A 17337-nucleotide genomic window follows, 5' to 3' on the forward strand; every position below is an offset into this window, starting at 1 on the left:
AAAGGCTGGAGCCGGCCCTGGTGGCCACTCTTGTCATTGTTGTGAAATCGGCTGCAGGAATGCAGAAATGCTCTTTCAAAGCTCGGTTTCAGAGAAGCCGGCTGCTTATCAGCTCCAAGATAAAGCAAACATTTACTATTTGCTATGAGTGAGTGAGAGAGGCGGGGGGGGTCTAAACTTACAAGACAGCATGCTGACACACTCAGCACCCCAAAAACCCACTCTCTCTCCCCCCACATACACACAACATACTTCCTGTCACACTCCACCCCACTCCCCCCATTTGAAAAGCACGTTGCAGTCACTTGCATGCTGGGATAGCTGCCCATAATGCACTGCTCCCAATGCTGCAAATGTGGCCACACCAGTGCGCTTGAAGCTGTCAGTGTGGACAGACTGCAGCGCTTTCCCTACTGCACTCTACGAAGGCAGGTTTAACTCACAGCACTCTATATCTGCAAGTGTAGTCATGCCCTTAGTCTGTAAATTTTCTGAATTTCACAACTTTTCCCTGTATATTAGCTTTTAGAACATGGCTACGTAGGAAGATATTTCTTTGCATTTCTAAGACATGCTCAAAGATTAATATAAATGGAAGTAGCTGGCTTACCACCACATTAAGGTATTATGTCAAGAATTCTCAAATAGGGGTCGGGACCCCTCAGGGGGTCACGAGGTTATTACATGTGGGGGTCGCGAGCTGTCAGCCTCCACCCCAACCCCGCTTTGCCTCCAGCATTTATAATGGTGTTAAATATATAAAAAAAGTGTTTTTAATTTATGGGGGGGGGGGTCCGCACGCAGAGGATTGCTATGTGAAAGGGGTCGCCAGTACAAAAGTTTGAGAACCACTGTATTATGTGATAAATGACATGTAAAGTTGCACTACGGTTAAAGAGAATTTTATGTATAAAAGTAATCATGAGATCCATATTAAATTTTTATATGGAACACCATGTTTCAGAAGCCAGACTATTTTGCTATAGCTTCACTGCCACTGTCAAACCTTGTATATAAAAAGTAGTACACATTAGGGATTCCATGTATGATACACACCCTGCAACTTTAAATCTGGGGTTAGAAACATGTATTCAAATCCTGTTTATATTGCAAATGTGAATTACATAAGAGGGGATCTGAAAAGCACCTTGCATCATCACCATTTCCACTGTATTACAGCACTGATGACTAATGCTACGAGTCTTTCAAGGAGGTCGCGGATTCTGTGACTCTCCAGGACCTACACGATTTCTGCAGCCATGGGTGTGGCTGACCCCAGGGCCTCCTGAGCAGCTGAGGCGGCCCCAGGGCCAGCCACACTGGGTGCAGCCCCCCGCCCCAGAGCAGCAGCTGTGGGAGACCCCCCTCACCCCCCCAAGCACCTAAGTTTTAGCCAGAGGTATTTATATAGCACATGTCATAGACAGGTAAGAGGGTGTGACTTTTTGTTTATTGCCTGTGACCTCTCCATGACTTTTACTAAAAATACCCATGACTAAATCGTTGCCATACCGATGACACATTTTGGACATGAACAGTTACATTTATGATTTAAAATACCTTCATATAGGCAAATTCTTTCATGGCAGCCAGGCGAGACAAATAAAGCCACGACATTTTGTGTCTGTGCTTATGGTAGTCACGTTTGTTTTTTAGATTACGAAAGGAGGTTCTCCCAAGCCTATGCAGCTTTAATGCAAGCTGTTGCTCCTCTTCATTTGCAACAATATAAATATCTGTAAAACATAAGAAACAATTACATTCATCTGAGAGAATGTGCCCAACAGACTAAACATTTGTGAAAAGTGACTAACTTTCCATGCCACTTTTTGCTCAATTACTACTTATACTATTGCAAAAAGCAAACATATTGCAGAAGAATCAGCAAAATTACCAATGACAGCACATCACCTGTATACTTGAAAAAATGAATGTTCTATTAGTCCTAAAGTTCCTCGAAAAGCTCTCTAATTCATTAGTTTTTATTTTGGTATGACCTGTGACAACTGTCAGTGTGATAATGAGCAGTTGACACTACTGTCTGTTTCTGCTTCTTACTCCCAAGCTTTGTAAACAGTCCTTCTTGACATAACAAGACACTTGCACAATACAACAGCTCCAGATGAAGGAATAAATTACAGTGGCCAAGCAACTTCCTGAGGTCTGTCTTCAACAAGGAAGTTAGGCATTTGTGTACATGCCCAAAAGTGCTCCTAATGTAGCACAAACGTTTCCAGTGCTGTTGGGAACATACCTCCTGGGAACAAGTTTCAATAATGCTTCTAGTTGCTCTGATTCACTATGCACCAGTGCAGCAGGAAAACCAGATACTGCACCTACAAAGATGTACTTGGTCCTTACAAGTCAGTCCTGCAATGCTCTTCCTAACCTTCAGTGACAGTTCTATGCTAAGTCATCTAACAACACACCTCACAACCTCACTGCATTCCATCAAGGCTGGGCGCAACCAAGGTAGTACTTTGCTAATTTACTGTGCCGTAGTATCCCATCTCAGCTGAGAAGTGCTAAAGCTGTCCTATTTTACTCAAAATAGGGAGCTAAGTTTGAAGACACTGAATTGTTTGCAAATGTTTGCATGCTTAGATCTAGTGTTTGTCCTTAGTATAGAAGGAATTCTGGAAAACAGATATCCTAGTCACGTGCAATTTTTCTTTATTAATACATAACAAAAGAATAGAAAGAACACAATAGAGAAGCAGCATTGTATCAAAATGAAGGGTGAAATCATGGCTCCACTGAAGTCAAAGGCAAAATTCCCATTGACTTCAATGTGTTCAGAATTTCACCTGTTTCTCAAAGTTCTTCACAAGATCTTTAAACAAAGTTCAAATAAATAAAAATTTACCAAAAGTAATACAAATGCCATCTATCATTTCAAATGACTAATCAAATATTAGGAAGAGTGGCCAAAGTGAAGGGAAAATTCTAGTCATTCAAGTAAAGAAAAACTCAAATGTTGCTGATGGCATTGTATGGCATTTCAAACAGAATGACAATGTAGTTCAAGTTTCTGATAAATTAGTGAACTATTTAGCCAGATGCAACTTTACTGGATTACTTGTGACAAATCCAACATTCAATATAACAGCTATATTTGTTTTAAAAAATATTTTTAAAATTACCTGATTCTTTGCCAACACCCATCTGGTTTCCAACAGAGTTGACAACTTGTCGAGATGATAGAGTTTTCAAGGCAAGGTAATCATACCCTCCGTTAGTTAATCGGTAGCCCTGGACAGCTGAAAAATATAAGAGAAAATTCTGTGAAATGTTATGCACACATCACCATTAGAATCTTTCTTTTTTAAGGCATGTTACGGTAGTGTGTGAAAAATCTCAACTTTAACTGCTGCATTCTAGTCAAGTAAAATTTCCTAAAATGTTGACTCTGAGATGCCAGCTAAATGAAACCAGTGGAGAACAATGCATTTACATGAAGATATTGGGGTGGCTGAAGGGAAGGAAGCAAAAATGGTGAGAAAGAAAAAAGGGAATGGAGGGTGATAACTAAAGAGAGGGTAACAGTAAAGAATACAGGGTCAAGGATTCCAGTACTTTCTTACACATAATGAAGTGATGGCAAATTTTATATTTTTGTAGTATGAATAGGGGATGTCAAAAAAGAAAAAAAATGCTTTGTTAATTGCTTACATATCCGTTATTCTCTAAGAGAATTATGGATTTACAATATATAAGAGAATGAGATAACTGCTACAAGAGACAGGATTTCCTTTGAACCCGGATAAACATTTGCTGATTGTATTGTTAAAAACTCAGTGTTTAATATTTTATGTGCTAATTTAATGTTTTAGCTAATATAATATAATATAATATAATATAATATAATGTTTTAGCTAATCCTTCACATTTTTGATAGCTTTGCACTGTAAAAACACAAGTATGGAAAGTATAACAGCAAGATATGAACATATACAGAGGGTTTGTTGTTGTCACTGAAAAACCAAAGATCGGTTGCTTCAGAGAACAGAACTTATGGAAAGATCAATCAGTACTTATGTAACCCACATAACTTGGCAGAATGGAATCTTGTTATAGTGATGCAGTCAAACTACTTCACCAGATCTCTGTTAAGGTTTTTAAAAAGACTATGAATGCTAATTTTTCCAAAAGGAACATACTCTAGTATTTCCACATCCACTCTTTTTTGACAAATTAATTTTAAATTTCTTTCCAAAAAAATCTAAAGATTCAGAATTCTATTTATCAAAACCAAAAGCTTTCTCAGATACATCAAGCATTACAAATAATCATCAAACATGTCAATATATTTCATTCTTATTATGGTAGGTCCTACTCCTACAGACTTACACACTTGCTTAAATTTATGCATTCTGAATTACCCTACTTAAATTGAAGGGTTTACTGGTAGTGTGTAAAGATAAGCATGTGCATAATTTTTTTGCAGGATTAGGACATTACTGTTCTGTATATATTTAGTGCTCTGAATTTTCTGAATAATATTAGTATTATGCAGGCATTTTAGCAGCCTCATCATAAAATTGTGCTGAGATTTGCACTTAAATTAGATTGAAACCCGACATAGAATCATAGAATATCAGGGTTGGAAGGGACCTCAGGAGGTCATCTAGTCCAACCCCCTGCTCAAAGCAGGACCAATTCCCAACTAAATCATCCCAGCCAGGGCTTTGTCAAGCCGGGCCTTAAAAACCTCCAAGGAAGGAGATTCCACCACCTCCCTAGGTAAAGCATTCCAGTGCTTCACCACCCTCCTAGTGAAATAGTGTTTCCTAATATCCAACCTAGACCTCCCCCACTGCAACTTGAGACCATTGCTCCTTGTTCTGTCATCTGCCACCACTGAGAACAGCCTAGCTCCATCCTTTTGGACCCCCCCCCCTTCAGGTAGTTGAAGGGTGCTATCAAATCCCCCCTCACTCTTCTCTTCTGGAGACTAAACAATCCCAGTTCCCTCAGCCTCTCCTCCTAAGTCATGTGCTCCAGACCCCTAATCATTTTTGTTGCCCTCCGCTGGACTTCTTCCAATATTTCCACATCATTCTTGTAGTGTGGGGCCCAAAACTGGACACAGTACTCCAGATGAGGCCTCACCAATGTCGAATAAAGGGGAACGATCACATTCCTCTATCTGCTGGCAATGCCCCTACTTATACAGCCCAAAATGCCGTTAGCCTTCTTGGCAACAAGAGCACACTGTTGACTCATATCCAGCTTCTCGTCCACTGTGATCCCTAAGTCCTTTTCTGCAGAACTGCTACCTAGCCATTCGGTCCCTAGTCTGTAGCAGTGCATAGGATTCTTCCGTCCTAAGTGCAGGACTCTGCACTTGTCCTTGTTGAACCTCAACTATAACCTGACATTATACATCCTGTAGACTGAATTAATATCTGGTCTACATCTAAAAGTTTTACCTATGTAACAATTTCTGTTAGGGATCTGATTTTTTTTTACCAGAATAGTTATACTGGTAAAAGCTCTAGTTTGGACGCATTTATGCTAGTATAAAGAAAACATACCAGTATAGTTATTCTCTTTCCAGTATGGAAAAGCTACGCCAATATAAAGCACCTTTATACCAATATAGTTAAAACAGTATAATCCCCTTTGTGCAGATACACTTCTATCAGTATAGTTAAAAAGTCTACAACTTTTTAGTGTAGACAAGACTTCACTCTCCTCCTATGGCAAAACCTCTCTTAACCATGATTGGCTGTCCCCAGATCAGGGATTCTCAAACTTCATTGTCACCACACCGACAACAAAAATTACTATATGACCCAAGGAGGGGGGACCAAAGCCTGAGCCTGCCCACTCCCTGCCACCCTGGTGTTTTGCATTTCAGTGTAATTGTGAACAAATAAACGTGTGCACATTGGATGACTATGCTAGAATGGACAGAGAGATTATTGTAGAGTTGCACAGTCTGAGCATGTTTGGGCATTATGTTTAGGTAACAAGGCATTTGAACAGATACAAATGTTGTCTTCCCTGATAATTTCTCTGATTTTTAACGACTGCATTGACAGGAAATACACTTGAGCAACTTTAACTCAAAACTAACTATGATTTTCATGGGGGATTCATACTCACTTTTAGTTCGCTCATAAGCTAGGAGTTTGTGTTTCACTAACTCTCTCAGAATTTTGTTACATCCTCCATGTTTCAGGCTGGCTATGGAGGCAATCAAGCTAGCAGGGACTATTTCATGATTCTTCATACCCATCTCCACCTGAAATAATAAATGAAAGACATAAATGAACCCTCCAATTAGACAATGAAATAACAGTTCCCTACATCAAGCCTAAACTTACTTTCCATTCATACATTGACATAAACATATTGTACTGCACAAAGTTTCTTTAATTTAACTCAGTCTTTAAATTTGTTTGCTTGACTAGCAGTATTGACAGAGTTGTTTGAAAAGAAAATCTATAATGCAAATGGAGAATCTCGTCTAGGGAATGTAACATAAGGCCTCTAATATATGTAAGGCTTGAGAAGTTTAACAGAAACCTACTGTCCTAGACAGAAAAACTATGAACTAGAGGCCAATATGAGGGATGTATAGATAGAGGGCAGGACAAAAGGAGCGCTGGATTTCCCAGTAGGATAATCCATATGGGATCATGACCTAAGTTCTAAACCTTTCTGTTGCTTACTTGGGACAGCAAATAAACTGTTAAATGCCAGGCTTCTTGTAAGCTTCAATGTCCTGCTCCTGTTGGGAAATCAGAGTAGTCAAGAGTCACCTTGAAGCTACAGAACCTACGGGTCAGAGAAATTGCTTTATTTCTCACACACTACAATGATAGGTGCAATATAAGGATTCAGATAGATAGATCTGTCTAGGTTACATTTTTTGGAAGATTTCCCACTGTTCTACTACCATTTCAACTATACAGATGGTAACAATGGTAAGAGTGCCAGAGTAGAAAAGACATAGGTGGCCACTGGCATTTTAAGCACATGTGTAGGCCTGCTCTAAGAAGGATTAGATGATGCAGTGGTTAGAGAATCAGTGGCCACCAGGAGCCATGTCTACTTTAGCATGCCCATTATTATCATCACAGGTAGAGCTGAAATGATGGGAAATTTTTATGGGGAAAAAGCCTAATGTTGACACCCCCATACTTCAGTAAGTGACTGGAAATCCAGCTCTGCTTAACCAGGTAATGAGTGCCTTTCATCGGAAACGATTCCAATGCCTTTAAGTTGCTTCAAAGACTGAATCACAGCTGCACTTAGGATGGAACATAACAGCAGCTGCAGCAGCAACACCACACAACAATGTACATCAGGATATTAACAGTGTGGACCAACCAAAACCTTTACATTGCCTGTCTGACCCAGCCGGGGGAATCCAATTAGCAGCAACTAGTTACACAAGCTTGAATTTAACACCCCCGAACTCACTGGACGCCAGCGGAGACGTCTGAGTAGAACCAGGGCACCGGCACCTCACTCCCCTGTCACCGAGCAGTGACTAGCGCCACACTCTGAACTTCCATTGGTACCGATAGCACCAGCCCCGCCAAACACCGACCCTGCCCGACCTCGGGAGCGCGGGCAGACAGATGAACGCAGCCAGCTTGGCTATTTCCTGCCGCGTTCCCTCTCCCACTGTCCCGCGCTTGCGGCCCGGCCCGGCCCGGGTGCCTCCTTACCGCCGTCAGGACTCTGAAGTGGTCGCGGGAGAGGTAGCGGAGCATCACCACGTTCAGCCGGCCCATGGTCTCGCCCTGCTCCCCCCGTGCCACCCGACAGACGAGTGGTACTTGCCGGGGCCACAAGGAGCCGAGTCCCGGAAGCCCGTGTCCCAGTTCTGCTGCAGTCCGCGTGCGCAACCGCTGGGAAACGCAGAAGGTGGCGTTACTTCCGCCAAGCTGTGAGGTCAGGCCCTAGCAGCTGCATAAACATTTATATTCCTGATCGGATATACGTCCGCGTAACCTCGCGACAGATCCATCTAGAATACCCGTTCTCTAGGGTTGCTTTCGTAGGGCCAGGCTGAATTAACTGACTACCCTTTTCGCTCTAGGGTGTTTTACCATGAGCCGTATATGTATCTGCCAGGATCGGCTGCCTAGGAGAAGCGTCCTTCTGCGAGACACAGAGCAGTAACTCGTTTCCCGAAGGAGGCTCTATCCCAGCGCCTGACCACTGCACGGGCAATGAGCTCCAGAGGCCGCCACCGCGGACACCTGCCGCCGCCGACAAGGGTAAATTACAAAGTTACACCCCCCAACTGAAGACCAAAGTGGCAATGCCGGCTGCAACTGCGCCTGCGCCACCAGGGTAGCGTGCGCCTACTGCGTCTGAGCGTTGGGGTTCGAGGGACAAGTGGGCGGATGCTCAGTGGGCTATCGCGCGTGGGGTGGAGGGTGTGTTATCCGAGCCCGTGTCAGATACGTGGTTGCCCTGGAGCAGCGTCCGTCTGCACGGCGCCTGGCCCCTTCTAGGGTTGCCAGAAACTACTCTCAGCTCAAGATTGCTGAGCTAGTGATGCCAACAAACTCCCCGTTTGCAGTAGCTTTCCCTGCGTGGCATGCGTGTGACTTGCATCCATAAAAACAATAACAAAAGTGCTTTTAACTTAAACTTTACTTATACGTTATAAAAGTTATTAGTGTGTCTTGGGTCGATATACCATTTGTATTGATTAAATGAGCCATTTCCCCATCTAGTCAGCCAACAGGAGCATCCAGGCAGTCCTGCTCCATAGGACTGATATATCTTGCAGGTGAATTTCTGCAACATTTGCTGTTTTAGTTGAAAGTTCCTACAGTGCTTCTCCCTCCATTGCAAGCCATATTTCACACACAGCAGGCTTTCTAATGACCTTCTTGCAGTTGATTTTTGTTTTGTTTTCATATTAGTTGCAGTACTGAAAGTTCTTTTCGCTATGCCATTTGAAATAAGTAGAGTCAACGTGGTCAGGGCAAGCTGTGCAACATAATCAAATCACCTATCTTCTGCAGCGTCCATACCATCAAACACTTGAAACCAGAAAGATGATTAGTCACTTGTATTATGCCACCTTTTGTTTGCTGAGTTGCACTATTCCTTCTCAGTCTGCTGTATTTCTTGACATGATGTGGCACTGCTGTGCAAGGCCAGTGATTGGGCTTTTAACTTGTAGACAGTGCCTCTTTTGGGTGCAGCGTGTCCAGTTTTTCCAATACAGTAGAACCTCAGAGTTATGAACACCTTGCGAATGGAAGTTGTTCATAACTCTGAAATGTTCATAATTCTGAACAAAACATCGTTCTTTCGAAAGTTTACAGCTGTACATTGACTTAATGCAGCTTTGGAACTTTACTATGTGGAACAAAAATGCTGCTTTTAACTACCTTAATTTAAATTAAACAAGCACAGAAAGTTTTCTTACTTGTCAAATCTTTTTTTAAAACTTTCCCTTTATTTTTTTTAGTAGTTTACATTTAACACAGTACTGTATTTGCTTTTTTGTCTCTGCTGCTACCTGATTGCATACTTCAGGGTCCAAATGAGGGGTGTGTTCGTAACTCTGAGGTTCTACTGAATTTGAATATTTGTTGGTAGTCGACTCCTCAGTTTGTGAGTCATCTGCACCAGCATAGCCTTGTACTTCTCCTTCACTGTCTGAACAGCTGCTTTGTCTTTCAGAATATAAGCTTAGCAATTGAAATCATAACCCGGTTACATGGCAGAAGTGGGCATGATGTATGCTTCATAGTTAAAATGGCCAATTCTGAGGAGGGAATTTTCTTTAGTTGACTCGGATTAACTATACTTTTCAACCCTGACTGACAGTACATCATTAGATCATGAAAAAGCTTGTAGGGACTGCCTGGCTCCAATTGGAACAGTGTTGATTGTGTTAAGGTCACAAAGGGTTGATTTCAAGAAGATTGGATAAAGTTTGTTGTGTCAGCCAACATGTTACTAAGGAGACTTGCTGTGTAACACCATTCTGAGTCCTTTTACAATTGAAAGTGTAAGTTAAGAGCATCTCACTTCTTCCAAATAGTGGAAATGCATTCTCCTTGACTGAGCCACCTAGTTGCTGCTGGTTGAATCATCGTTCTTGGTTCAGGACCTTCTGTAGTCTTGTACAATTCCCTGTACAAAAATTTTTTCTTTGAACGATGTGAGAACTGATTATTATGCATAAGGAAATCCAGATCTGTTGGTAATACTTCAGTTGATTTGTTTCCAACTGGGTTTAGAAAATGGCAAAAGAACTTTACCAGGATGAGATCATAGAACCACAGGGTTAGAAGGGACCGCAAGGGTCATCTAGTCTAACCCCCTGCCAAGATGTAGGATTTATTGCATCTAAACAATCTAAGACAGATATCTATCCAGCCTCCTTTTGAAAACCTCCAGTGAAGGAGCTTCCATAACCTCCCTAGGCAGTCTGTTCCATTGTCCTACTGTTCTTATAGTTAGGAAGCTTTCCCTGAGATTTAATCTAAATCTGCTATGTTGTCGTTTGAACCTATTGCTTCTTGTCCTGTGGCACCTTTTCTTTCAGTATCTTGTATACTGAATGGTTGCATCCAGCCATAATGTTGGCCTTTTCTACACCGATGCCAATGGACTTTTTCAAGTCCAGGTCATCTTCTTTTAAAGCTTTATGCAAAGAATGCACTAATGAGCCTGCATCAGTGTCAGTTACTGAAATAACGCTGAAGAAAATTGACATCATTTTTCTTTTTGAAAAACTAGAGTATCTAATCACAACAGAAAGAGTCTTTGTAAGTATTATACCAGTGTTCTCATCAATTAGAAGTGAAAAGAAGTTGTCACCAATATCTGCTAGTAGTTCCCTGTGCAGCTCAAAACATTAATGAGTGCTGTACATTTGGTATGATGAAGTGCAAATGTCTATAATACCTTAGAGTTAGGCTTCAGCGATGTGATTAGCTCTCTTAAATGGTCAACTGCTTGAGCTGAGCTGTGCAGTGCTATATAGCAAGCCAGTTTTAATTCTGCTGCTTTTTATTCCCTGAAATATTCTAAATGAAATACTGCTGAGTTGATTGTAGTTCACTTGGTGCCTTCTCTTTTTGGGTGTTTGAAATATGCTTCTGCAATTTGAAGTGTGCCAGAAGATTCTTCTAAGCATGCAGAGTGCAGTGACACAGCACAGAAAGCCACAGAGGCATTCCCTTGCACAGGCCACAGCCAACGTACAGAGAATAACCATGAAAACTCACAGTCAAGTTAACAATGAAGCAATTTTGTTCAAAACTAAGTTTGTACCAATAAAATAACCTTCCTCCTCCCCAACCCCCCCCCAAGAAAGAACAATTTATAATGATTGTTTGTTTTACTGACAAATATTTGTAAAAGAGATGTAAAACATCTCAGAAAAGAAATTTTGGGATGGATATGTTGTTGAATCAAGCCCATTCTCTACACATTTTAAGAAATTAAATTAGAAGCACAAAAATAGTGCAAACAGTAATATTTGTCACTAGAAACAAAAAACATTAAATAACTACAAAGATGTATACTTTTAATTTGGGATCTGCTTCCCATTTCTTGGTGCGTTGCTGTCGATGTTGAGCAATTGTTTTTTGATGCTGCCTTTAGGGATGTGTCTATAGGGGAGTATGAGTATACCTCTTTAACAAGTTTTATTCCCATAACAAAACTAAGGACTCTGACTGGAGACTCTCTCTGGGCACTGTCTTTACTATGCTTATTCCCTGGAGAATATTCCACACCCCAATACTAGGTGCTGCTTTCACACAAATAACAACCATGAACAGCATAGCTAGTTTCTAGGTAGTGGCAGCAGTTCTTGGAGTAGCAGATCTCCTGGAAAATGTCTGAATTAGTTTGTCTCGCCCACTCCACTGCAGATAATCTTATTCTTCCTGGATTGATCTTTTGCTCCTCAAAAAACTTCTTTAAAATGTTTTTCCTGTTATGCTGAACTGGGTCTTTGCTTTACAGGCATCTAAACTCTAGCAGAGGAGATTGCGTGGGCTAAAGCACATTTCTTTGGCAATTAGGAACCCTGAACTTCCTTTGTATTGCAAAGCAGCTGCACAAAAGGAAGACTGATGCCCAGTTTGTTCCAGAGGAGCTGCTGTGAGCTAGAAGGTTAAAACACTTGTAAAGTTCAGAAGCTGGGGCAGGAATCCAGAGAGATTAGTGTAAGACTAGAAAGAGAGGCCCAAGGCAACTGCTACTTGGCACAGCTAAGATCCCATCATACTTTATCAGATTAAAGGTTATACACTTTAGTTTTAGTGCCACATGTGAAATTCAGTCTTTAAAGAGCTTTAATAAAACAGTACAATTTAGATGTGCAGCCCACCTGGAAAACTTAGGTTTTCTGGCAATACAATTCTGGCAATATTTACGGGAAAATGATCTGTCTGTACCTTGCAATATAGAGAGAAGGCTCTTCCAAATATTGGTTTAATATGGGTCAGTGAAATTGATCTAGTAATAGTTACCTCTGTAAGTTGTTGAGAAACATATGATTACTCAGGAAAGCAAAGTTTTCCCCGTACACATGGGAGGTATTGGAAGAGCAAATATACAAAGGAGTCAAACGTCTGTCTGATCATAGGCTGACTTAAAATATGAATAAGGAACTAGGAAGTTTATATGAAAATGTGAGCCAATTGAAATGGAAGGCTTCAGCCCATTGAGTTGTTTAGATTCACATTAGTGTGTAGAATTATTATGTTTGAAAAGAAACCCGGAGAGCACATTACACTGAATATACACCTGGTGAAGGAGAAGAAAGGAAATTTTGAGTAACCTGTTTGTTACCTTGTGCACTTAGGCAGCATGTGGAATGAGAGAGAATATTACGCATTTAGCATCTACCATTTGTAGATGGTACTTTCCGAAAATGTGTTTTGTGTGTTAGTGAGAGGTTTAGCTATTATTTGTAAACATTAATATAAATTAAAATATTAGACAAGTCATTAAGTGGTTCCAAAATCTGCTTCAGTGGCTTTATGATAGTCAACATTTTTAGTGATGATCTGGAAGAAAAATGTGAAGTCACTTCCAATAAAGTTTGTAGATGGCACAAAGAGAAATGGAGTGGCAAATAATATCGAGGACAGGTCATTGTTAGAGAGCAATCTGGCTCACTTTGTAGAATGGTGTGACAGACCGTACCCCTATATTCCCCCCTTGCACACTATTGTAATAATCTTTATACAAAGTATGCCCTGTGAAGTATCATTTAAAAACCATGAAATCTGTGTGGCAACATTGTAGGTAAAGTTATAAGATTCCACTGTGTGGTGTTATTAAAACATGTTCCAAGTCTGGGTAGCGAACAAACCAGTTCCTCAGAGACAAAGGGCAGCCGATGCCTCAGCCAGGTGTAAACGAGGTCAGTGGGCCATTACTTGCTAAGTGGCTATTTGTTGGCAGGAAATGGGCATAAGCAGAAAATCTAAATCTTAGCAAAGAAACAGCATGGGGTTTCTATCCAAACAGTCTGCCTGTCACTATGCTCCCAGCTGGAAATGCTTCACAAAGGGTGCACAGGACTATAAAAAGAAGGGGCAGACACCCCAAAGTACCCCTCCTCTCTGTCTGCCAATTCACTGCATGAGAAGGAACAAAGGAAGCAGTCATTACATAGAAGAAGGGATCTTAGCCTAAGGAGTTTGGCCAGTAAGATTGTTGAGAACATTTGCAAGAAAAACTTTGGTTTGAATTTAACATAGTTTAAGTTAGGCACTAGTTGCATTTTATTTTTATTATTCTTGTAACATTTTGCCTTATTAGTTGTATTCACATAAAATATATCTCTTTGTAGTTAATAAATTTGTTTTACTGTTTTATCTAACCCAGTGTTGGAATTGGTGTGTTTGGGAAACTCCATCTGGGGTAACAAGGTTTGTGCATATAATTTCTATTAATGAAATGACGGACTTTATATAAGCTTGTATTGTTCAGAAGAGAGCTGGGAAGTATCAGACGTAAATTTCTGGGGAAAATCTGTGACTGGGCATGTGTTGGGGTCACCCTGCAGTATGATTCAGCTGGTAAAAGCCTGAAGGTGACCAGCAGGGCACCAGTGCACACAGGCATAGATGTAACATAGGAGTAACTTACATGCTGGAGGCTGTTTGGGAGCAATCCTGACTGGAGACCACAGCAGCAAAGCATCCCAGGTAAGAACAGGGGTGGCACAGCTACTTAATAGTCTAGATTGTACCCTGGATATGTTACAGATGGACATAATTAAACAGCATGCATATTAATTAGAGCTGGCTGAAATATGAGATGACTTTTTCAGCAGACATTTTTATTAAACAATTGTCCCATTTTTTCATTGGAAAATTTTGAAATTTGAATACTTTCAACCAGCTCTAGTTGTAATACAGATTGAACCTCTCTAGTCTGGCACTCTTGGGACCTGACCAGTGCCGAACCAGAGAATTTGCTGAACCACGGGAGGTCAATGCAGAGTGCCAGCAGGTCTCCATAGGCATGGGAAGTAGGAGTGCAGGGGATGCTGCAGCATACCCAGGCTTTGCACCCAACATGCCCCACTGCCACCTGGTGTCACGGCCACTGGCCACCCGCCCTGGGGCTCCAATGCCAGCCCCAGGTCCCAGCCGCTGGCCACTCGCCGGGGTCCCAGCCGCTGGCCCCAGGTCTTCCCCCTCCCTCCCAGAGCTTGAACACCGTGAATCAGCTGTTTACGGTGCTCCGGAAGGGCTGGGAGGGAGGAGGAGGAGTTGGTAAGCGTGGGGCCGCCGGCGTGCGAGAGGCGCAGGGGAAGGGGGGCAGAGGAGGGAGCTTGGTGCTGGTGGATGCTCCACACCTACTAATCTTTCCCCCACGGAGTCGGTGCCCATGCTGGACCACGGATATTGCCGGACCAGGGAGTGCCAGATTAGAGAGGTTCAACCTGTACAACAAAATGAAAGGTCAGTCATCTAGCAGCAAATAATGTTGGGCATGCTTTCAGGATTGGGGGACTGTATTTTGGAAAGCCGTGTCTTTGAAAAGGACGTAGTAGTCATTTAAGATCACCAGCTAAACATGAACTATGGCAAAAAAGGATAATGCAATACTTGGAGGTATTAAGAGGCAATATCAAACCAAAGGAGAGATGTAACATTACCTTTGCCTGTGGCTTTGGTGAGACAAGCAGGTCAATATTATGTCCATTTCTGTTGTGTCACTTCTAAAAGGATGTTGTAAAAATTGGATAGCATTCAGAGAAGAGCTCCAAGAATGATTTGAGAACTGGAAAGTATACCTTGGGGTGAGAAACTAAAGGAGCTCAATTTAATTTTGTCACAGGAAAGGTTAATAATAGGTGACTACATGTGGAGAAGATACCTGTTACGAGAAGACTTTTTAATTTGGCAGACAAATGCATAATAAAATCCAATGGCTGGAAGTCCAACTACATGTAATCATCATAATGGACCTTTATGAACTTAAAAATCTCTGACTCTACCAGGGCCCTTTTTCAAGCCCTGTGTATTGTTGGTCATTTACACTGGATGTTTATGAATTGAGAGGCAATAATGTTCTATTTTATTCTCTTTTGCTTGTAACTGTTCTGTATGTAAATTATTTTATTTGCATCAGTGGAAGTTTAACAAATATATTTGTTTTGCTTCAGTTATAACATGTCATTTCATAATAATGGAAAAGCATTGGCATCTCCTCAAATACTTTCTAAAATGATACCAGAAAAAGTAGATGGTAGGTGTGTGTCTTGAATGTATATTTATATGATGAAATGTTCACTTTCTGCTACTGAATTTGTGTAACTGCCTAAAGACACTTCTTTTTTCATCCCAGTTTCCTTGTGACGTTATTTAGGTGACATGAAGAATATTCTTCCATTATCTTAAACTTTTGCCTCTTAAAAATATAAATATATATTCTCCATATGCAGATTATCTGGACCAGAAATTTGGGTGATCAAACTTTTTAATGTTGTCTTTTTCTTTTTTAGTTGTATTATTTTTATTGGAATGACAAGTTACGAAATTATTACTTAATTGAATACATCCAGTGTCTTTGTCTAAAAACAGGATTCATATTTGTGAAGAGGTTAATGTACTTTGTTTGCCTTACATGTTGTCTGTATTTGTTTTGATGGTTGGTTGTTAACTTGGATCTTCATCCTTAATGTAATTTATGTACAGTAATCATTTGTGGTGATCCTGTTTTCACAAACTGAATTCCAAGAAATGGTGTATGCTGTGTTTAAACGATATAAAGAGTATCAATGAAAAAGTTGAAAAATAACCTATTCTGTGGATTACTTTATTCTTTCTAATGAGCTTTCTAAGCCATGGCTGTATTAAGCACAATTTATAGCGTGGAATTCATTAGCCACTTTTGCCTCTGGTGTATTAATATGTTTATGAAGTGCAAAATATGTTAAAAGGGAAGGAAGGTGGGGTTAATCTATTAGCAGATCAGTGTATTTAAGTAGTAAAACACACATCGGATTGTGATTTATGCTAATTCATGCCCAGTGTGGTGTGAATTTTAAAGCTAAATTCTTAACTTTCTTTCACTGCTGTTTTGTTGCTCATTTATGGACATTTTCAAGGCATAATGAGTTACTGCACCTCTTCCTGATTCATTTCTTGGCCTCTCTTGAGCAGTTTGTCAATTGCCCCAATGAATCTGGTGGCTTTGTGATGTATCTTAGAACACTGAGAATACCTGAACTGTGAGTTGGTTTCTGAATCTAGCTCTCTCCAGGTGAAAAATGAGACTATTAACCACTATACCTTTCTACTTTAGTAAATACTGACATTTGGAATGTTTCCATATAAAGACTGTACTGAGCTTCATGTTCTTGGCTTTGGACAAGAAATGTTAGCTTTTACAGTTTTCTCCAGACTGTAGGACATTTAAGTGCCTGTCTGTTTAAAACATTTTTTCTGGTGTAAGTTATGCTACTGTACTTTGGCTTCCGAATTAATCAAGCCCTGCTAAATACTGTTAATATAACATCACATGAAAACATTCATTGCTTACAGGAAGATAACTTGATAGTTAATTCAAATAAAATGAATTGTTAAACTTCCAGCAGAAACAGTCAATAAGGAGTCTTTCTTAAAAATTCATTATGAGCTCAACAGTCACAAGTTTAACTGGTGTAAAAATGTTTTTAAGAGTCTACATTGATATAACAAAACTAATGTAAACTATAAAAAGTGATTATTGATTTGTCAACAAACTTATGCTGAGTTTGATGTTAACTTCATGAAAAATAAGAATGTGCGTTTTGATATTTCTAAATATTATAGCTTTGATCCATATGTTAAGATGATTAGCATAGAGAAAATGGGTGTTAGTAAA

At 40.5% G+C, this 17337-nt stretch overlaps 1 protein-coding gene across 1 annotated transcript in view; it reads right to left on the reverse strand.

The window, feature by feature from the left end:
* RIOK2 (RIO kinase 2) overlaps positions 1-7841 on the reverse strand; it is a 31509-nt gene extending 23668 nt beyond the window's left edge. Inside the window, exons 1-4 of the mRNA XM_024218919.3 lie at positions 7686-7841; positions 6112-6250; positions 3144-3260; positions 1561-1736 (exon numbers count right to left, since the gene is read on the reverse strand). Of these exons, the coding sequence (XP_024074687.1) occupies positions 1561-1736; positions 3144-3260; positions 6112-6250; positions 7686-7751 (498 nt within the window). The 5' untranslated portion in view covers positions 7752-7841. The remainder of the gene's footprint in view (positions 1-1560; positions 1737-3143; positions 3261-6111; positions 6251-7685) is intronic.
* Between the last annotated feature and the right edge of the window lie 9496 nt (positions 7842-17337).

This window comes from Terrapene carolina, unplaced genomic scaffold, assembly GCF_002925995.2.
Source record: "Terrapene carolina triunguis isolate 2854851 unplaced genomic scaffold, T_m_triunguis-2.0 Scaffold69, whole genome shotgun sequence".
Classification (NCBI taxonomy): Eukaryota; Metazoa; Chordata; order Testudines; family Emydidae; genus Terrapene; species Terrapene triunguis.